Below are 23,163 nucleotides of genomic sequence, written 5' to 3' on the forward strand. Positions count from 1 at the left end.
CCCCGATTGATGACGTGGTAATTGAATGGGAGGCAATGGGATAAAACCACCCATATATTTATAGACATGTTCCACCATGACAGGCTCTCTCTCTCTCTTCTTTTCTCTCTCTCTCTCTCTCTCTCTCTCTCTCTCTCCATACACAGATGCTGCCTACGTTACCACTCACTTCTGAGGTGAATGAGCACACGTACAGTCACAGAGTAGAGCACAGTCACAGAGTTGATCACAGTACAGTCACAGAGTAGAGCACAGTCACAGAGTTGATCACAGTACAGTCACAGAGTAGAGCACAGTCACAGAGTTGATCACAGTACAGTCACAGAGTAGAGCACAGTCACAGAGATGATCACAGTACAGTCACAGAGTAGAGCACAGTCACAGAGTTGATCACAGTACAGTCACAGAGTACAGCACAGTGTAGTCACAGAGTAAAGCACAGTACAGTCACAGAGTAAAGCACAGTACAGTCACAGAGTAGAGCACAGTCAGAGTAGAGCACAGTCAGAGTAAAGCACAGTACAGTCACAGAGTAGAGCACAGTCAGAGTAGAGCACAGTCACAGAATACAGCACAGCACAGTCACAGTGTACAGCACAGTGCAGTCACAGATTAAAGCACAGTACAGTCACAGAGTATGGCCCAGTGCAGTCAAAGAGTACAGCACAGTACAGTCACAGAGTAGAGCATAGTACAATCACAGAGTACAGCACAGCACAGCACAGTCACAGAGAACAGCACAGCACAGTCACAGAGTACAGTGCAGTACAGAGTAAAGCACAACGGTCACACAGTATGGCACAGTCACAGAGTACAGCACAGTCAGTTCATATTGTCTGCATTCACTCCTTTGCCTATATCCCCTCTCTGGGTGAGTGTAATCCCTGTTGGGCTGTGATGGTTGTATCCGAAGGTTCTTTCTGAATGGGTCTTTTTTATTGGTTAGTTTGGGGGGGATTAGATAAATTTGACCCAGTTAAGAGACACTGCCAAGGTCTAAAGTGCCAGGTTTCACATCTCTCTGGTCTTCAGTGTGCTAATGTGATCTGAGAGGTGTGATGATCGGATTATAATCAAAACACCAGTTCTAATCCATACAAACCAGACCGTAGTTTTGGATTACAGCACCTGACAAAGATAATTACTGCTCTGTGAAATTTAATGCAGGGGATACAATAGCCCAAACCCTAACCCAAACACACACTCACATGCATACACGCACACGCACACGCACACACACACACACATGCGCGCGCGTGCGCACACACACACACACACGCACGCGCGTACACATACACACACACGCGCACACACTCCGTTTTATCCTGAGGGTAGTTTTAAGAGATGGTTGATATAAAGGATCTAATTTACTAGGAAAAGCAAATAAACGAATCTAACAGACAAAACCCATCATTCTGTCAAGCTCCGTTATGTGTGTATGTGTGTGTGTGTGTGTGTGTGTGTGTGTGTGCTGTGTACAGAGAGAAAATGAAAAGTAATGGAGTTGTTTATATTTTTTTCTCTTTTGCAGCTGCAACTCAGCCTGACCTGGAATGACCCTCAACAGATGGAAACAAACACACACACACACACACACACACACACAAAATTAAAATACTTTCTGTTGGCTAATAGTTGTAAAGTGAGAGAAAGTGTGTGTCTTTGTGTGTGTGCGCATGTGTGTGTGTGTGTGTGTGCAAACACTTACTTGCTGCAAGGATAAGGTCTCGGTGTAGAGAGTGGGTCATAAGTGGTTCACTGAGGCTCCTGTAGACCAACACACACACATCATCATCATCATCATCGTCATCGTCATGAGTGAGAGTCAACTTTTTTCTTTTCTTCTGTTTAATTTGTGTGTTTGTGTGTGCAAGTGTATATGTATGTGTTTGTGCATATATGTGTTGACATATACTGTATGTGCGTGAGTGTATGCCTGTGCAGGTATGCAAGCTGATATTGTTTGCATGATGTATATGTGTCTATAGGCATGTATGCGCGCGCGTGTGTGTGTGTGTGTGCGCGTGCTCGTGTGTTTGCGCGTTTATACGAGTATATGTATGTGTGTTTCAGGGCTACCCCCAACCAAAAGTTTTCTTAGTCGACTAGTAGTTGTAAGTTCAAGCTATTAGCTATTAGTTGTAAGTTCAAGCTATTAATTACTTAAACATATATATACTGAGTGGGGGAGAAAAAATGAGATTTCAAGAATAAGGTCATAATATTACAAGAATAATGTCGTTATTCAGAAAAAAAGTTGTAATATTATGAAAATAAAGTTGTAATTTAATGTGCATAAAGTCATTATATATATATATATATATATATATATATATATATATATATACACACACACACACACACACACACACACACACACACATATATATATATATATATTTTAATGTAATATTATGAGAATAAAGTCGTAATTTTACAAGACAAAACACAATATTACGAGAATGAAGTTGTAAAATTTCAAGGAAAAAAAAAAACTTAATTCTTAGGTAAATGTATTACCAGCAACCGTTTCTTGCACAATCTTTTCAGAGTCCTGATACTTATGATAATGTGGTGCTGATGTGCCAAAAGATTAAGTATTTCCTTATTTGTGAAACCTGTACTAAAGTATAACTTCAGGAAATGCTCCACGTTCCTCATTTTAATGCAGGTGCAAACTGCTCTTCTGATATTTCCACTCTACAATAACACACAGCCTAAAGTACGACTTTATTCACGTAATATTATGACGTTTTCTGGTAAAATTACGACCTTATCCTCGAAATCTCAGAAATTGTTCCTCCTCTATGTGGCCCTAATACAGTTGCCTCTCCCTATCCGCGGGTTCTGCATCTGTGTGTTCAACCAACCGCGCATCGAAACTATTCGGTGGGGGGGGTCCAGAAGGTTCTGGACACAGATATGGATACATAGATATGGCATTGGCTGCTGTATGCATCTGTGCGTCCGCCATATTGGAGCGGTCAAACTCCGCTCGTAAACCAATACACTGTATATAGAGAGATGCAGACCTCTCTGCAACTCGACTGTAACTCGTTTAATTCTGAGCCGATTTTCATGAAATTAGCTAGTTACAAGTTGTAACTTACAACCAAAATATTCTTGTGAGCAAGGTTATTTTCTCTCAATCCTTTTTTATCTATATTTATTACAAGACTTTGTTGAATACTCGATCCTGACTGGTCAATTATGGCATTCTACGGTGTGTCATTTCTGAGTAGCAGACCGTTGCTATGGACCAACCACAGAATCTAACGAACTTGTTTTTAGCAGAAGCAATAAAATAATTTTTTAATCAATATTTTGACTGATTTCTTGTAGGCGTGTAATAAGCGAGATAATACAACTTCGCGTCGGGGTTTATTTCGCAATAATAAAGGGCTCGCTGTCTATGATCCCTTACATAGTTGTAGTCGCATTTTTACATAAAAATAATTTAACCTACCCTAATTGCCCTTCAGTCACAGCGTTATGTCTGCACATGCCGCTTCAGCCAGGACCCTTTAGAGCTCCTGTTCAGTTCCATCAGGTAGGAATTATATTTTTGATTACAGTTTCTCCAATTTTTGGAGAAATTCACAAAAGCTGAAATTCTAAATAATTTGTTCATAGAACGGAGCCAGCATGCCCCAGAGGACGTTGTGGCTATTCAGAAAGTTAATGTTTTGGCATAGAGCCGATTAGATCCGTCACCAGTGGCTGAATTTAATTCCAGTAAATAACCAGTATCGTGTCAACTTCTCACGTTTATAACAAACCAGATTTCATGAAAATTGAGAATTGAGTTACATTCGATTTCTGTACAGAAGTCTGCATCCCTCAATACACATTGCTATTTGTTTACTAGCGGATCTTGACCGCTTCAATATGGCGGACGTGCAGCAGCGGTCAATGCGGCATCTGTGTATCCATATCTGTGGTTCTGGAGAAAAATATGTATTTATTCCATTTATTACACGGCTTTGTTGAATACTCGATTTTGACTGATGAAATACGACATTCTACGGTCTGTTATTTCTGAATTGCAAACTGCTGCAATGAATAACGGACAGTTGCTATGGACGCAGCTCTGAATCTAACGGACTATTTTTGTTTTAGGGGAAGCAATAAAATCATTTTCAAACCAATGTTTTGTGTCAAATTATTGATTTCTTTAGTGAGTAGCCGTGTAATAAGCGGGATAATGTAAAGTGAGCCGGGGATCCCGTAGGGGTCCTGTTCGTCTTGTCGGGATTTATTTTTCGATAATGACCGGCGGACTATACATTATCCCGCTTATTATATGGTTACTTGCCATAATTACAAAAGAAACGTCATACAATATTTCATCTTAATGACTTAATTGCCGTTTCGTGGCTTCCGCTGAGAAAAATAACCCTTCTAGCAAACAGAATTTTAAAGTTGCAAGTGTTGCGTAGCAACGTGTTAGGCTACCTGCAGACTCGTCAACTTTTTGTTGCCGATTAATAGGCTAAGCGTTGTGTTTACTGATATTAGATTGAATGTTTCCATTAATGGTGCAGTTTGAGAGAATCAGTGGGACATCTCGGGGGAAGTTGAAGTTGGTGTCCCTATTTATTTCTAGTCTTCTATTGTCCACAGAACAATGGGGTCTTGTCGGATATACGTACATTTAAATTACGATAAGTGAACGGACTACTTGCGGAATGATATGAAAGATGTGAATCAGAAGCACAAAACCCGTTGCCAATGACAGCGGTCATTAATTTTTTCAGTGGTCATTATCCAGAAATACAGACCTCCAAACGTTGGGATGGCCAATAGAACTTTCTGCAGCATTCTGAGCAACCGTATAATAATGCGAAATAAACCCCTTCAAGGTGATTCAAGACCCCTTCGCGTCGGCGTCCTGCATCATCCATTCGGGATTTATTTCGCAATAATAACTGTCTCGCGGTCCATTATCCCTTACGTATTTCTCTTTCAAGTCATTAAACGAAAGCAATCTGTGTAGTTAGGCGTACAATGCGTGCGTCTGTAGGCTACTGAACATGTAGCATGCAGACTTTTTTTCTTATCATTATTTCTTAAACAATAGCCTACAATATAACAACTATTTACATAGCATTTACACTGTATTAGGTGTTATAAGTAATCTAGAGATGATTTAAAGAATAGGCCTGCTGGAGGATGTGCGAAGGTTATATGCAAATACTACGGCAGTTTATATAAGGGATTTGAGCATAGCCGGATTTTGGTAGCCGTTGGAGATCCTGGAACCAATCCCCCGCGGGTACCGAGGTCCGACTGTATTCCATCGTAGCACGGAGACTAAACATTTTGTTAATTTATTTGAACACAGTATAACGTCACACAACTTATGAACTTGTAACACCAAAACAATAACTTATAAAACAAATGATAAATAAAAAACAATCTGCAGCACCGCCACATAAGGGTTTTAGGATTCATTTTATTTATAGAGTAGTACGATGGTTGACTATTATTTAGGTAATCCTTATAATCTATTCCATCCTGTATGTGCATTACTCTATGGTTTTATGGTATTCCTGTCTTCCCTTTTGTTTACATTTGTTTGTTTATTTATGACTAACGGAAGGCAAACCCGCGAACTTTTGAAATGGTTTTAAAAGGAAACGCTGAAGTTATCATGGAGGAGCGCGTAAGAAAACTCAGGATGACTGTGAGAGACCTGGGCGACAACGAGGAATAAAAGTGCACGGTAATTGCCAGTTGGAGAAATTTCTGGTAAGCGACATTTACCAGGGATACGGGACTAAGCACGGGGGAATCCTCTTTTCCTTTCATTTTCGTCGTCGAATCTGCGAAATCGGTGAGAGTGTTAGTTTTTTTTTTTTTTTTTGCTGCTTCGGTTAAGAATTATATTTTTTCTTTCTGGTGGATTATTGTTTTGCTTTTTGCGGAGTTTTTTGTGGGCTTGCTTTTGCGTTCTTGGTGACTTTCATTCGGCGTGCGTAAAGCGCAGCTGGCGCCTTCCTGCCGGGACATTTCGAACTTCGTTTGCTGTTTGAGGTAATGTTGAATGCATGTTTGTGTTGGATTGCGTAAAATACTACAGACTTTAAAAAGCCATTCGCAGTGATTTATCTTTGTCAATTCTTATCTATCAATCCGAAGTAGACACACTTGAAAAGAAACATATCAATGATATCTTAAAAAGAATCAATTTTAACCCGTGTTTTTGTAGTAATCACTATTTGTATAGCTTATTGTTACAAACCCTTTGTTAATAAACTAAATTGAAAAAATATTTTCGTTTCGTCCTTTACACACTCTAAATGATCCCACACTTTGGATGATTTCCTGCCTGACCTAGTGTAATAACTTTTTAATGACAAGTTGCAGCTCCTGAATGGAGTTTGGGGGGGGGGGGGGGGTCTGTGACTAACCGACCAATGAAAATTGGAACTACTCACTAACGGTTTGCTCGTCTATTAGGAGGCAGCCCTAGTGTATGTGTGTTCGTGTGTGTGTCTTACCTTAAGTAGAACTTCATGGCGCTGGTGATGGTTTTAATGTCATAGTCTGTAGAGTGGAAGTCTATGTCACCTGGACTCTTAGAGTCTAGAGAGACAGAAAGAGAGTTTTCAGAGGAAAAGAGGAAACTAGACTCTTCAGTGACATTAGAGAGAGAGAAAGACAGGGAACTAGAGTTTCGGAAAGAGAGGGAACTAGGGACATTGGTAAATATTTAGTTATAGCCGGATTACAGTGCTTCAAGCCTGTCATTTTTTCACATCTAAATTACGGCAAAAAAATGGTAACATAGTTAAAATTAGACAACGTGATGAGTCTGAGCCATGTTTTTCAGTGCAGATCTCCAGACTTGAATTAATCTAGAATATTTAAGTACAGTAGATCTGTCTGTTTACGGTTTTATGCGTGTGTGTGTGTGTGTGTGTGTGTGTGTGTTCTACTCATTAACTCATTTTCTCTCTCTCTCTTTTACACACACACACACACACACACACACATACACACACGCATACAGCAGATGTTACTTCCTCACCAAAGAAGGCATTCAGCAATTTCTGGACTTGGATATTGCTACCAACTGTCCTGTAGACTCCTTCCTGAGTAAGCCCTGAAAGACAGAGAGTGACAAAGTGAACATGTGAGTCAGTGAAGAGGACATTTTTAAAGTACATGCTGCGTAGGTTATTCATCAGCATGTGCTTGTTTGTGAATGTTGGTCAGGAGTATTTCTGTCAAACCAATACAGCTTTACTGAGCAGGGGTAAATAGAGACAGAGAGAAAAGGGGAAAAAAAGAGGAGTGGAAAAGTACAGCTAGCTCACTCATAACTAGGTTGAAGCAGCTCCAGTCAGCCAAGCATTTACATCTGTCAAAAGTTTCATGTCCACCAGTAATCAGTGGTACATTTGCTAAACGTTAACTCTCTGTTTTGGCAAGGCACACACTTTCATGTTGGGTAAGAACAAGCCAAAGTTCAACTTTACATTTGGAAAGCATTTGATCTGGCATCAAACGCCCAACATTCACCACAGTTTAACTGCAGGGGCAGGACCACCTGGTTCTGAAGCTTACAGTGGAGTTTGGAAGTGGGTGTGGCTAAAAGGAGACTGTGTTTATAGTGGGTGTGGCTAAAGGAGACTGTATTTATACTGGGTTTGAAGGTGGTGTGGCTAAAAGGAGACTGTGTTTATAGCGGGTTTGAAGATGGGTGTGGCCACCAGAGACCAGTCCAGAGTGGAGTGGTTTTAACTACTAAAACAAACTACACATGACAAACTCTTCCAATTCCCTAAAACTGACGCAATTGAATTGACTGCCTCAAAGTGATACGAAGTGATAGTGCTGTTACTGGCTCCATTGTTCTTGTGTTTTTTGCTTATTATGGTGATGGAGAAAGGGGTGATGCAGGGAGAGAGAGAGAGAGAAAGAGAGAGAGAGAGAGGAAGAAAGAAACAAAATTACGTCTAAAGTCCCTAATTTGAATACGTTTTCGCTGGGTTCAGAATGTGTGTACATGTGAAAAGTTGTTTTATGTTCCTGTTTAAGAGTGATGTTTTATGTTACCTTTTCTGTGTAGAATTGTTTTGTTATATTGTTTGTGAATTGTTTGTGTGTCAAGTTGTTTTTTGTTACAGTACACTAGCAAAGATCACTGCTTTAATAAAGATTAAATAAGCGGACGTGTCTTGTTCTGGTCCTTTACAACGCGTGCTCTTTTTTCCTGGCTTTGAGTCAAACACAGAGAGTGAAGGCACCAACTAAACAAATACGCAGGCAGAGCACTGTGTGACACTTCTGCCCCCTGCAGGTAATACAGAATACAGAAATCATTACTGGACCTTTTTACTGGAGTTTTATAAGACTGTTCGTTAAATTCCCCCTTTTATGTTATTTCTTGCATCTTGCATTTGTTTCTGTTCAAATTAAGAAATCTTCTGAGAAATTGTCTGCCCACCTAAATAAAATATCATTTTGACTTTGCTTAAGTTTATATACATGTGTGTGTGTGTGTGTATAAGGGGTAAAATAAATACTATACATACATACATACACACACACACACACATATATATATATATGTGTGTGTGTGTGTGTGTGTGTGTGTGTGTGTGTATGTATAGTATTTATTCTACCCCTTTGATTTTCTGACAGGTGATGAGACAAAAGGTCATAAAGGACAAAAATGTGCTAGTAATAAATAATTAATGACAAAATTAATGAATGTGTAAGGTTAAATATCTTTTAGCATATTTATGAATATATTACTACATTTAATCATTTAATTGCATGTCTAATCATTATCTGTTTATGTAATAATTTACAAGATTTGTCAGTTGTTAGAAATTTGATGGAAGATTCTAATATAATCATTTAACAGAAAATAAAATAAAGAATGTTTACATTTACATAACATTAGATCTGGTCGGTGTATCGAACAATGTAATGTCTATGAGCCTCACTGTAGAGAAGTCCTATATGGAGGAAAACGTAGCCTGTTTAGTGTATAAGAGATGTGGGTGTGGTTAATGCAAGAATACTGAGCTGAACACAGATGTATATTTTGTATATTAAGTATCACACATACAGGTAGGCTGATTATTGCCTCTATAATATATAACTCATAGCTCTAGGCTGATTATTGCCTCTACAATATATTACACATACAGCTGGGCTGATTATTGCCTCTATAATATATTACACATACAGCTGGGCTGATTATTGCCTCTATAATATATTACACATACAGCTGGGCTGATTATTGCCTCTATAATATAACATATTACACATAGGCCTACAACAAGGATGATTATTGCCTCTATAATATTACACATACAGGTGGGCTGATTATTGCCTCTACAATATATTACACATACAGCTGGGCTGATTATTGCCTCTATAATATATTACGCATACAGCTGGGCTGATTATTGCCTCTATAATATAACATATTACACATAGGCCTACAACAAGGCTGATTATTGCCTCTATAATATTACACATACAGGTGGGCTGATTATTGCCTCTACAATATATTACACATACAGCTGGGCTGATTATTGCCTCTATAATATATTACACATACAGCTGGGCTGATTATTTTCTCTATAATGTAATAATAATAATAATAATAATAATAATAATAATAATAATAATAATAATAATAATATTTATTTAGAGTCACTATTTATACTCTCAAAGGGCTTTACATGTCTATAACAAAGTTGAATCAAAATTATATTATGCATAAGTTCAAGAAAATAGATAAGTCTTTAGTCTTGTTTTTAAAGTACTGAGAGAGTTGTACCTAACTTCTGTAGGTAAACCATTCCAGAGGAAGGGAGAGCGGTAGGAAAAGGCTCGGTTGCCAGCGGACCTCTTTTTAACTCTTGGAATGACTAATAATCCAGAATCTTGCGAGCGCAGGGTGCGAGGTGGTTTATAGGGTGTAATTATTCAGACAGGTAGGAAGGCGCAAGCCCATGTAAAATTTTATATGTTAATAAGTGGACCTTAAAATCTGCCCTTGCATGAATTGGGAGCCAATGAAGGGAAGCCAGGACAGGGCCAATGTGATCAAACTTCTTTGTTCAGGTCAGAATTCTAGCAACAGCATTCTGGACCAGTTGAAGATTATTGGTACTAGGGGCAGGCAGGCCAGAGTAAAGAACATTGCAGTAATCGAGGCGAGATGTGACGAATGCGTGAACAATGGTTTCTGCATCAGCCATACTTAGAAAGGGCTTAATTTTAGCAATGTTACAGAGGTGATAAAAGGCAGTTTTGGTTGTGTTATTGATATGAGTGACTAGCCAGACTAACTCGTTGGCATGCTTCAAAGATTTGTCATTTCACTCTTAGAGAATTGATTCATGGGTAATATTGTCACCTTTCATCCTCCATTAAAAGGAAGCACTTTTTTAAATGATTAAAATGATACTGCTGTGGCCAGTGGACATCTTACCTTTAGTTTCCACAAAATTTATGCATTTTCTGACAAATTTGAATCCAACTTCATTCAACTCCACTGGAGAAAAAAAGAGAACACACATTGACAACATGAAATGGCAGGAAATCAAAGTTCTATATTCTTGCATAGCTTAGAATTCATTAGAAATTCATTATATATTAAACAACCATTAACACTGTGCAGACACTCCAGTATAGCCCATATACAGAGTGACACTCACTTTCAGCTTGCTTCTGAATCGGGGAGTGATAGATCTGTGATGAAACAGAGGCAAGATACATAAAAAAGGTAATAAAAAAGAAACTAATTTTATCTGTCACATAAATCTCAGTGTCAGATAGCAAAATACATTAAAAACACAAACCTGACTGCTACTGAATAAAAACTCAACCCTGTCTCCACAAATCACATTTCTTACTGATTCATCACCCATTAAACAGAATTAAGGATATTTAGCGTATAATCGTAAAAAGGGGTTGTGTTGGGTGTCAGGATTGCAATTGGAGGAAGGACTTTTTACACTGCAATATGTGGGTTCTGAATTGTTTCACTAATTCTGAGATTAAAAATTGCACTCTCCCCATGTTCCTCTGTTTTTCTTTGTCACTCCCCTCTCTTTGTCCTTCTCTGTTCCTATCTGTTCGATCTTAATTGCATTGTGTCTTAGATCCATCTGAGACCCATTTTATTCAATGATAGATTCATTTTGTACCAATGGATGTGATTGTTGTAATAAACAATAACATTTGCATCTCTGTACCCTGAATACATGGTAAATCATTTTCTTGTTTACTGAATATGGTGATCCAGAAACATAGTCATCTAGAGGAATAGAATTTAATATATGTAAACACTAAAGAAAAGTTATTTTGAATAATTCTAGGTAGACTGTTCAGAATATTGAACTATACATAGAGTTTTTAAGAATACCTGAACTTTACCTGGGTTCAGATTGTCTATCAGGGTTATGGTTATGGTTATAGCTGCGTGATGTTAACATACACTCTAATATCCATGGTAACTTACCTATGCCATGCACCATAGTAGTACATGGCTCTAGTTAAGCTCTTTATTGGTCACACACACACACACACACACATACACACACACACACACCTGGTTTAGATCTTATCTAACTGACCATTACCAGTTTGTTCATATAAATGGAGAGCACATTTGTGGTGTTCCTCAAGGCTCAGAGCCACTGCGTTTCTCACTGTATATGGTGCCTCTTAGTCACATGATACACAAACATGTGTGAACTTCCATTGTTATGCTGATGACACACAGCTGTGTACATCAGCCATGTCAGATGAGGGCTCTCAGTTCTCCAGGTAAAAAAAAAAACACTTACAGGAAACTAGAACTTGAATGACTTGCAATTTCTTCCTGTTAAATTCAGAAGACATAACTACTGTTACTCGGTCCTAAGGCTGCTAGACATAAGTTAACTGTACACTTCACTGTATTCCCTGTTGTTTCTGCTACATTTGTTAAAGACTTGGGTGATAACATTGATACTGATCTCTCATTTGATTCTCACATTGGAAACAAATGCAGAGTAGCCTTTTCCACTTCAGAAACATCAAGCTTAGAAAACTGCTTTCCAGTGACTACACAGAAAAACTAAATCATGCATTTGTTAGTTCCAGGCTGGACTATTGCTGTGCTCTGTTTGCTGGCTGTTCCTCTGAGTCCTTGGAAAGGCTCCAGGTGGTTCAAAATGCAGCAGACAAGAGTTCTCACCAGATCTAGGAAATCTGAGCGCCTTAGCCCTACATTGGGCTGACGTTCCTGTGCGACTCTGCAACTGCTGCCCTATGGTCTGTCATAACCAATTACATTCTGTAGTAATTGTAGTCCTCTGAGCTTGCTTTCATCTCGCTAATGTTACTTTACCCTTTGTGTTTCCACTTGGTTAATGTTACTTATCAACACCTGTTTCCTTCTGTGGGCTGCTAGCCTGTTAACACTAGCTAACTAGCTCCTTGCTAACTCACAGCAATAGCGTGTTGATAGCTAACGTTATCTTCCACTGCCTGTCACCATATCATTTCACTGCCTGTCACCTGCACTCTTTGCCTTCCTCTTGCAGAGAAGTTGTCTCTTCTAGAGAGACATGTCCGTCAGTTAGAGGAAGGTAGTGCTAGTCCTAGTTTTGTCACTGCAGATTCGACGGGAACTCCAGATAACATTACCTTAGCCTCTGGGATAACCGCTCTGGAAGGGCACATTCCATACGCACTAGCTACGACAACATCATTATACATGTCAGCACCAATGATGCTAGGATGAGGCAATCAGAAGTCACAAAGAGTAAAATAGCTAGGATACGTGACTTCGAAGGATGTGTCAGTATCGATTAATTGTCCCTGGCCCTCTACCAGTCAGGATAAGGGATTCTGTTTTGTAGATAACTGTCCCTCCTTCTGGGGTAGACCTAGCTTGCTGAAAGCAGACAGTCTGCACCCTACTGGACATGGCACCACTATTTTATGTCACATGTCACTAGAGCAGGCCAGGTCACAGGTGATTACAGAACCTGCTAAAGAAAAGCCCTCAGAGGCTGCTGAGTCACACGAGTCAACAACTCCTCTTCTCCACCCTAAGGTTAAGATTAATATGACTAGTTATTCAGTTAGTGGAGAGACTTTAGCGGAGACTACTCTCCTCTCTAATACTCCTAGTCCTCGTTGTGCCTTAGTTGCATGACATAACTGCGACTCTGGTTATCCCTCTGACAGCAGCAATTTGGATTTCCTCATTATGGTGTGCTTTCAGACCCATGAGGCTCATTTTGGTCCAGAGTCAGACAGACCATATCTCGTAACAACTTAGTTCCAATTCTGCTGACTCCCTCCTCTGACATGATCGTTGTGAGTCCGATAACTCTGGAGTTAGGTTTTATTAATATTATATCGCTTTCCCATAAGGCTTTGCTGGTCAACAACCTGATCAGTGATCTCAGCCTTGACATGATGGGTTTCTGTGAAACTTGGTTGAAGCCAGATTGGGTTTTTTTCCCCTTAAATGAAGCCTCACCCTCCAACTATTCCTTTTCTCATGCTGCTAGGGCAATAAAAAAAAAAAAAAAAAAGGTGGGGGTGTAATTTAGAAAACTGACTTCTCTCCTAACATCCTTAGCTTACCTAATTTTGTCTCCTTTGAGCCGCCCTCCAATAAGCAATCCTGCACTTCCTTATCTTTCCTTACAGTAGTGCCCCCCAGGGCCCTATAGTCAATTTCTAGATGAATTTTCTGAATTTATCCATTTATTATAACTAGAGTGGATAAAATCCTGATGCTGGGGGACTTTAATATCCACATAAATAACTATTCCAATTCTCTTAATAAAGCTTTCACAGCTATAATAGACACTTTTGACTTTAACCAATACATCCACGAACCCACTCATTCCAACGGCTACACCTTAGACCTTATTCTAGCTCGCGGCCTAAATGTTTATGTAGTTGTGTCTCCCTACTCCACTGCCCTCTCTGATCATTTTCTTATTACTTTCCAGGTAACACTCCCCTTCCCACTAGTCATCTCTACCACAGTCTGTAGCTGCCGTCCCATTAATGCTTCTACCACTGCTGCACTCGCTGCCCTGCTCCCTACTGCCCTCACCTCTTTCAGTGATCAGGAAGGGTCATTGAACTACTTGACGGACAGTATAAATGCTATGCTCCGTAATGCAGTACATATGGTAGCACCATTAATTATATATTTAAAAAAACAGGCCTAAACACTCAACACCCTGGTTTAATAACGATAACCTGTGTGCTGAAGCAGGTGCGTAGGAGATTAGACCAAAACTGGCACATCACTAAACTAGATGCCTTCCGTCTCACCTGGCAGCGAATTTTCAAAATGTAGTATGGCAAGGGAAGACTTAACATTCATAAAAGAAGCACTACCTGGTTGGCTGATACAGCATTCCTGGTCTGACACGTCACGCGCGTGCATAAAGCCTTTCAAAACCATGGCAACTCTAAACTGTTGTCATCTCCTGAGGAGATTTAAATCCTATTGATTCCTATTGACATCAGACTTTAGACATCCTGAAGTGCTTCAAGTAAGGTATGTACACGTTAATGATGTGTTCTTGTTGTGAAGAGATCATTTTCTGTTTTGTTTTCTTTAGAGGGAGCATGACAATTAAGTGGTGTCATATTTGCCAGAAACTTGATATTAAATTTGTTGGTTGTTTTGTGTCGTCTTAAGGGTCAAAAATGACCCGCCACTATGTTTAACAGCAGAAAAAAAAACCTAGTAGCTCTTTTTTCAACTTGAAATTTTATGACTTTTCCAAGAGTGACCCCCACATTAGAAAAAGGAAAACCTCACCTTTGCTCATATTTCCATGAAGGTTGTACACCACTAGGACTAGCATTTTGTAGTCAAATTCCTCATTGTACAGTGTATAAGAATATGACAGGTGTGTTGTAATAAAAACGAGTGGTGTCCACTGATTAAATGCAGTCTTTCTGCACTGTGAAGAGGGAACACCCAGCTATTCACAAACTTTGCGATGAATGACGTGTTGTTTCTTCATCCAAAACAGATTTGGGTTTGAGTTTTCAATTAAACTGCTTCATTTTAGGGGTCTGGTGAAAGGCAGGTCATTTTTGACCCTTTGGACAGGGGGAATACTGAGCATGTTATGACTATAAGTTAACGTTAAGTTAGTGTTAGCTAACATTTGCTTGTCATATCTCAGCTGACAAAATTATAAATGATAACGTAGGCTAGGACACAAGATATTCAGGATAACAATGTTTTAAAGTAAAGATGTGTCAGAATGGGAGTGTTGTATCGGCCAGTCAGGTAGTTCTTATTTTATGAATATTAATGAGCCTACCCCTGCCACACTACATTTAAAAAATTCACCACCTGGCATGATAGCCTGATAGATTATCAATACACCCTCCACAGCCAAATCCGCCTATTACTCGAAAATCATTAATCTTAACAAAAATAACTCCAGGTTTCTTTTTGACACAGCATCTAAACTAACCCAGAATCGTTCCCCTCAGTCTAGCTCTTTTACAACAAGCGATTTTGTTAAATTTTCCTTGCAAAAAATAGGCTTAATCTGTAGTGATATTCAGATTAGTCCATCAAATCAGTCTGCCAGTACACTCTGCGTCACTGAGCCAGAGATTAATCAGGATGTGCATCCTTTAACCCAATTTAATCCTATTCCTTTAGACACCCTTTCCAAATTGGAGCACTTCGTTAAACCAGCCTCTTGCATGCTTGACCCCCTACCTCCTAAACTTTACACAGAGCTTTTCTCGGTCCTTGAACCAAAAATACTTAACCTTCTAAAGATGTCACTTAAATCTAGCGTTTTACCCTCCACTATTAAAACAGCTGTGATCAGGCCTTTACTTTAAAAACTTAACCGTGACCTTGAAACCTGAAATAGTTATAGGCCGATCTCTAATCTCCTGTTTCTTTCTAAAATACCTGAAAGAATTGTAGCTGCTCAGCTCATAGCCCAGACGTCCTCTAGCAGTCTGTTTGAAATGTTTCAGTCAGGCTTCAGGTGTTTTCACTCTACTGAAACCACGCTTTCTGGAGTGATTAATGATCTCTTATTAGCCATGGACGCTGGTTATACCTCTATTCTTATCCTTCTTGATCTGAGTGCAGCATTTGACATGGTCGATCACACCATATTGTTAAAGGGCCTGGAAATTCAAATTGGTATTCGTGGCCTGGCGCTCTCTTGGTTTAACTATCATCTCAGAGAGAAAGCAATGTGTCCACTAAAATAATGTGACGTCTGGGTACCGTGAGTTTAACTATGGTGTTCCTCAGGGGTCGGTCCTTGGCCCTCTCCTATTCTCCATTTACATGCCCTGCCCCCTTCCACCTTTTGACAATATTACTTGTAGTTATAACATTAGCTTCTATTGCTATGTTGATGATACTCAGATCTTCCTACCGATCAAGTACAATGACCGTTCTGAATTGGCTAACCTTGAGCCTTGTCTTTGTGCTATTAAAGGTTGGATATCTTCAAATTTCCTGATGCTTAACGCAGGCAAGACTGAAATGCTGGTCATTGGTCCCCCTATGCATACGCATCTTTTTAGTAATCTTACCCTAAATTTGGACAACTGCATTATCTCTCAGAATTCCACAGCTAAAAACCTTGGTGTTATTTTTGACTGTAGTCTCTGACTAGTCACTCATATCAATAACACAACCAAAACGGCCTTTTATCACCTCCGCAATATCACCAAAATAGGCTCATGCTACATATGGCTGATACAGAAACCACTGTTCATGCATTTGTCACATCTTGCCTTGATTACTGCAATGTTCTATACTCTGGTCTGCCTGCCTCTAAAACCAGAGGTCTTCAGCTAGTCCAGAATGCTGCTGCCAGGAGGAACTTTGCCCACATTACACCTGTCCTGGCTTCTCTTCACTGGCGCCCAATTCACACCAGGGCTGATTTTAAGGTCATCTTCACTCACTCACTATCTAAGCCGCTTATCCTAACTAGGGTCGCGGGGGTTGCTGGAGCCTATCCCAGCGGTCACAGGGCGAAAGGCGGGGAAACACCCTGGACAGGTCGCCAGTCCATCGCAGGGCAGACACACAGACAATCACACTCACACACACAATCATACCTAGGGACAATTTAGTGTCTCCAATTCACCTAACCTGCATGTCTTTGGACTGTGGGAGGAAACCGGAGCTCCCGGAGGAAACCCACGCAGACACGGGGAGAACATGCAAACTCCAAGGTCATCTTATTAACATATAAAATTCTACATGGGCTTGCGCCAGCCTACCTGGCTGACTTAATTCCATCCTATAACCAGCCCCCTTTGAACAACATAAAACTAAAATTTGAAGTTGTGCTCTCTGCATGGCTCCCTGTTTGGAGTTACTGTTTACTAGTTACTGTTGCTCACTTTTATGGCACTTATAAATGGCCTCGCTCCCCACCCTCTGAGTGATCTGTCAGCTCCTTATAAACCCTGTCATTTACTCCACTCACAAGACACAAGTTTTATGGTAGTTACTTGTTTAAAAAGTTTAAAAAGTTACAGCAAGCTGTAGAGCATTCTCCTTTAGAGCTACAGAGCTATGGAATAGCCTTCCAACTAATGCCTCAGTGGGTACAGCTAAATATCCTTAAGTCAGGCATTCTTCATTAGTTAGGCTGGGCTCCCCCTGATGAGTCCTAGTTCCTCCCTATCTCAGTCTAAGGGAGTCTGTCTTTGCTACTGTTGTCCTGGGACATGCTCACTGCGGGTATCAGGTCCAGCATCCTATGGAGCTGCTTTGTGACAATGACCATTGTAAAAAGTGCTATACCAATAAAACTAAACTGAATTGAATAGAATAGTGTGTATAGTATCAGGAACTCTGGGGCACAGTTACTTTCATATTAAGCCAAGGTTTAAGTTTACCAGTAGGATTTATGTAGGGTTATGCTGAGATCTGGGTTACTGCAGAGTTACCTCAAGGGTTAGGATTGTATCATGATTATGGAATTATCCAGTTTATGGTTATGGTTATGATTAGAACTAGCATTAGAATTGGGTTAAGGTTACTGAAGTAGAAAGTTTATAGTGAAGCTCACAGGCTCTTTTCCATCCATCACTTCCATCCACCGCTTCCTGTCATTCTCTGAGATGGCCTGCAAGGTAACTGGTGTGCCCCTATGGAAATGAGTCAAATGGACACAAACACAATGTTAAAGGTCTCCGTGTCTGTTTAAGAGTCTGGTGTTCTGAGGACTCATAAGACCTGAGTGTTTGTATAATATTATGGCATTGTGATGTCTTCTAAGCCCTGTGTCCTTGTTAGATTCTCCTGTTTTAAGTACTTTCTCATGAACGGTATGTTTGTCTGCAATATGACCAACATTAGCCTGCCTCAAATGTGTTCTTACCTTGATCTGAAATAATCTGAATGGAATAATGAAAGAGAGACTTTGGACTGTAAACACGGCAATCACAAGACTCAACTGTTGACAGTGTACTGAGTGAGTCTGTGAGAGTCTGTGTGTGTGTGTGTGTGTGTGTATGCATGTGTGAACATTTGTGCAGAGTAATAAGTGTACATAGAAACTTCTTTCTATTGAGAAGTGTATTTGCGTGTGTTAAGAAAAGCTGGGCATTTGTTAATACACACTCTGCACTTGTTTCTGTAAATGAGTGTATGTAAAAAAATGCTGTCTTTCACCCTCTACCAAAGAATGTTAGGGCAAGCAAGGCTGAGACAGCCACCAAGTTACAGCAAATAATAAGTGTCTCTTCTCTCTCGTGTTCTACACTCTCTGTTCCATCAACTGCTAAATATTGTCTTTCTTTTAGTTTCTAACAGATTTGGATCCAGACATGAATTTCTGCTTATGTAGGTTTTCTGACCTTTCATATGTTTCGATATCAAAGCAAAAACGCTTATCGATGGACTCGGTTTTCCGACGAATGCAGGACTTCACCTTAAGTTCAGCAGGAGCCTGAGACAGAGAGAAGAGGAAAGACTTAACTCTGCTTACACACACACACACACACACACACACACACACATATATATATATATATTATATATATATATATATATATATATATATATATATATATATATATATATATATATATATATATATATACACATATACATACACACACACACATTTATTTAATCATATTTCACTTCATATATTAGGACATATGATATGTTAACTTTGATAGAGTCATACATTTCTTTCAGAAATTCTATCAGAATTTAAAGACATGTACTCCTTTGGATACATGGGCTCATAAGGACCCCTACATCACCACACTTCATATGGGTTTCCCCACAAAAAGTTCCATTTTTAGGTTTTTTATTTTTTCTCATTTTCTGATCCAAAATGCTGTCAAGCTGTCGCTTCTTTACCGTCACATTAATGTTCCTGCAAACGAGTATTACTGAAACAGTGAGAGTAATTATGGGAACAGTTAGTCTGTGAATGTTACTGTACCACAGAGGGTAATAATTATGGGAATAGTTAGTCTGTGTATGTTTGTAGCACTCAGTAATTTAGTGTCATATTTAATGTGTGTATATGTTTTGCTCTCATTCTATGAGCTGTTGATGGTGTACCTGCTTAGTAGCAGGCTTCTGTTCTGCAGGCACCATGCTGAAGACCTTGGTTTCCTTCTGATATTTACAATAGTATTTAACCCAGGACACACCCAGAGCCCCTGAAACAGAGAGAGAAAAGGATATTATAGGTGATTTATAATAAGTTACAACAGTATTTGTCCTATATGTGTTCTCCCTAGTCTCTCACATTTCTCCTGTATGTAGAGGTAACCCTCTATCGTGGGCTGCCCATGCATCTTTCCAATCTGGGAAGGCTCTTTCATCCTATTCATTAGTTCTTCCATTTCCTCTCGCGTGCTCTCAAAATGATTACGTGTCTGCAGAAGAAAAACAGCTTATCAGAGGAAATGAAAGACATTCTCTGAGGCCTGTTATACTGCTTTAGGTAATCCAGAAATAGTGGCATGCATCTATACATATTTTGCCAATTTCTATTATTTCACACTGTTTTTGACATCTTTTGATCTGGTATTAGAGCATTCATACTTTGTAATGTTGTCAAATCAAACATTAACTTAACCAAAGAATGTTGAAAAAAAAAGTATTCTCTTGCTCACATTCTGTAGGCTGAGCTGGAGTTCTTGTTTGTAAGGTAGAAAGTCCTGAGTCATCTCTACCGTCAGATTATTCAGGGTCAGAATGCTTTGGAGGAATGCCAGCACCTGCCAATCAAACACAATAACAGTAACTCAGCGTCACGTTGTGTAAAAGAGGCTGGATGCGAGTGCAGGTCAGTGCTCTTTTTATTTACAACAAAAAGAGTTCAAGAACTTACAAACTGCAGATCTCAGTATTTCAGGCAGGCAAAGAAACCAATGGTGACACAGGGTAAACACCAAACAACTTCAGACAAGGAATGAGGGGAAAAGAAGGAGTACTTATACAAGTCTTAACAAGCTGAACTAACTGAAGACAGGTGGGATCAATGATTGAACTAATAAGGCTGAACAAAGAAACCCTTAAGTAAACACAGAGACGACTGGAGCAGGAACTGGAGCTGAGGGCAGAACCTCCGAGGCAACTGGAGTGGGAACTGGAGCCAAGTGAGGGGCCTCCCAGGCAACTGGGGTGGGAACAGGAACCGAGAGAGGGGCCTCTGAGGTGACTGTAGCGGGACTAGGAACTAGAAAAGGAACGGGAACTGGAACCAGAACAAGACCAGGAACCAGAACAAGACCAGGAACAGGGCTACGAATAGGGCCAGGAATCAGAACAGGACTAGGAACCAGTAACTGGAGACACTGAAGCGAGCACAGCCTCTGTGGCGACAGGAACAGGATCAGGAACCGGGACTAGAGACCCAGGGGCACGCACAACCTCTGGGTGCAGAGTGTGGCTGCACCCCTGTTCCCATGGTGATTGGATCAAGCACAGCCTCCACAACAGCTGGATCTTGATCTTGAGCTGGGGGAACCAGCACAGTCTCTGCATTGGCTGGATCCAGCACCACTGTCCTCGTGGTGACTGGATCTATAGCTGGGGGATCGACCAGAACTGGAACAGACTCAGGAACAGACTCGGGTACGGGCACTGGAACAGACTCGGGTACGGGCACTGGAACAGACTCGAGAACAGACTCGGGAACGGGCACTGGAACAGACTCGGGTATCGGCACTGGAACAGACTCGGGTATGGGCACTGGAACAGACTCGGGAACGGGCACTGGAGCGAACTCAGAAATGGGTGTGACATCGGCCGGGGTGCTGGGCAGAAGGTCCTCCACAGCACTGGGCAGCGGAACTTCCCTGGCACTGGGCAGCGGAACTTCCCTGGCACTGGGCAGCAGAGAGGCCCAGATGTCTTCAAGAGCCACGCTTCCTTCTGGAAGACCTTCAGGAGCCCCGCTGCATTCGGATCTAGATCTGGCGTCCCTGTCGTCATTGGCTCCCTCAGCCGGACAGAGGCAGGAACTGAGTCTGGTTGTGGAGCTGCAGGGCTGGAGGGTGTTGAGCATGCAGAGGGCGTTGCCAGAGCTGGACGACGACTCCACCAAACCAAATTGGTGACAGAGCACTCCTAGTTCCCCTGACTTTTCCCCTGTCACCTCTAGCAGGAGGTCAAAGATCGCACAGAACTGGAAGGTGAGTTCCTCATAGGAGGCCCCTTCTCCTGCCTTCCGGTCCATCGTCCACTCCAGACGAGTGATGAGGAGGGTTGCCTTGCAGCTGTCATCACGGATCCCTGCATATGCAAAGCACTGCAGTAGGAACACCCTGCACCTCTGAGTGCACCTCTGCACCTCCACCATAGGTCTCTTGCAGATGGTAAAACTGGTGCTGGCCTGCTGCATCCATGACGAGGTCTGGAATTCTGTCATGTTGTGTAAAAGAGGCTGGGTGCAAGGGCAGGTCGGTGCTCTTTTTATTTACAACGTAACAAAAAAAAAAAGAGTTCAAGAACTTACAAACCAATGGTGACGCAGGGTAAACACCAAACATCTTCAGACAAGGAATGAGGGGAAAAGAGGGAGTACTTATACAAGTCTTAACAAGCTGAACTAAATGAAGACAGGTGGGATCAATGATTGAACTAATAAGGCTAAACAAAGAAACCCTTAAGTAAACACAGATCTTATCCAAAACTGACCACTAGAGGGGGAACGATAGGAACAGAGCATGATGAGACCATACCACTATACAACTTATTACTAGTGTAATTCTATCCATTCTACAGTGTCTTGGGTTTATGCTTTGGTAGTTTTTGTTACAATTAAAATTTTTGAAATTATGTTTGCACTCAGAGATTGGAAGAATTTAATCTATTTTGTGTGTGTGTGCGCGCGCGTATGTGTTAGCTCTTTTCCACTAGGACGGTGCTGGTTCCCGTGCCGGTGCGGAGCCAGTGCTGCCTTGGTGCCTTTTGAGAACCGGCCTGCATTTCCACAAGTTTGGGAACCGAACGCTATGTAGCGAAAGTTTGGGTAGTAATAATGTCAGACAGAGCGCATCTGCTTGCTTTTTACTTTTATGCTAGCCTTCCACACAGCGAAACACCTCACGAATTTTGCCCTAAAACTTTTCGCTCCGGGGGCGAAATTCATGAAAATAGTAAGCCTGTCCCCTTGCTCAAAAGTTTAAATGAATGTTCAAATGATGGTCTGCAGTGGTCTATTTGTACCAGCCAGAGCCGAGAGAGAAAATGTTTTTTCTACCACTCTGGGCCTGACTATGTTCATGTAACATGTAAACAACAGCCCGTGTTGATGTTGACACAAATTATTGCCATACATCTTTTAATCGTATACATATTTTCATGCTAGATATAGCCTTTAGCCCACCACTATCTTTGTCAGACTTTTGTTGTTCTCCAGAGAGGCGGGAGTAACGTCAAACACATCAAATGCTGAACTGAATGGTTTTCGCATGGTTTTTATTTGCTTAGACTCTGATGTAGGACCAGCAATTCTGTGGTGCCGTGCCGGTGCCAGCTTTTCAGCGCCGGCACCAGTATTGTGTCAGTGGAAAAGCATGGCCCGATTAGGCACCATGGCAGTGGAAAAGGGGTATGTGTGAGAGAGAGAAAAGTCTCTCACAAGGTGTGTGTTGTTTTGTAATTAAAATTATTCAGTT

At 40.7% G+C, this 23,163-nt stretch overlaps 1 protein-coding gene across 1 annotated transcript in view; it reads right to left on the reverse strand.

The window, feature by feature from the left end:
• The window catches only part of ophn1 (oligophrenin 1), a 52,044-nt gene that overhangs the window by 15,684 nt on the left and 13,197 nt on the right, over positions 1-23,163 (reverse strand). Inside the window, exons 7-16 of the mRNA XM_030792409.1 lie at positions 20,152-20,256; positions 19,782-19,911; positions 19,592-19,692; positions 18,871-18,962; positions 18,081-18,159; positions 10,689-10,722; positions 10,463-10,525; positions 7,034-7,108; positions 6,504-6,588; positions 1,709-1,767 (exon numbers count right to left, since the gene is read on the reverse strand). Coding sequence (XP_030648269.1) covers positions 1,709-1,767; positions 6,504-6,588; positions 7,034-7,108; positions 10,463-10,525; positions 10,689-10,722; positions 18,081-18,159; positions 18,871-18,962; positions 19,592-19,692; positions 19,782-19,911; positions 20,152-20,256 — 823 coding nt within the window. The remainder of the gene's footprint in view (positions 1-1,708; positions 1,768-6,503; positions 6,589-7,033; positions 7,109-10,462; positions 10,526-10,688; positions 10,723-18,080; positions 18,160-18,870; positions 18,963-19,591; positions 19,693-19,781; positions 19,912-20,151; positions 20,257-23,163) is intronic.

The sequence above is a fragment of the Chanos chanos genome, chromosome 15 (assembly GCF_902362185.1).
Source record: "Chanos chanos chromosome 15, fChaCha1.1, whole genome shotgun sequence".
Taxonomy (NCBI): Eukaryota; Metazoa; Chordata; class Actinopteri; order Gonorynchiformes; family Chanidae; genus Chanos; species Chanos chanos.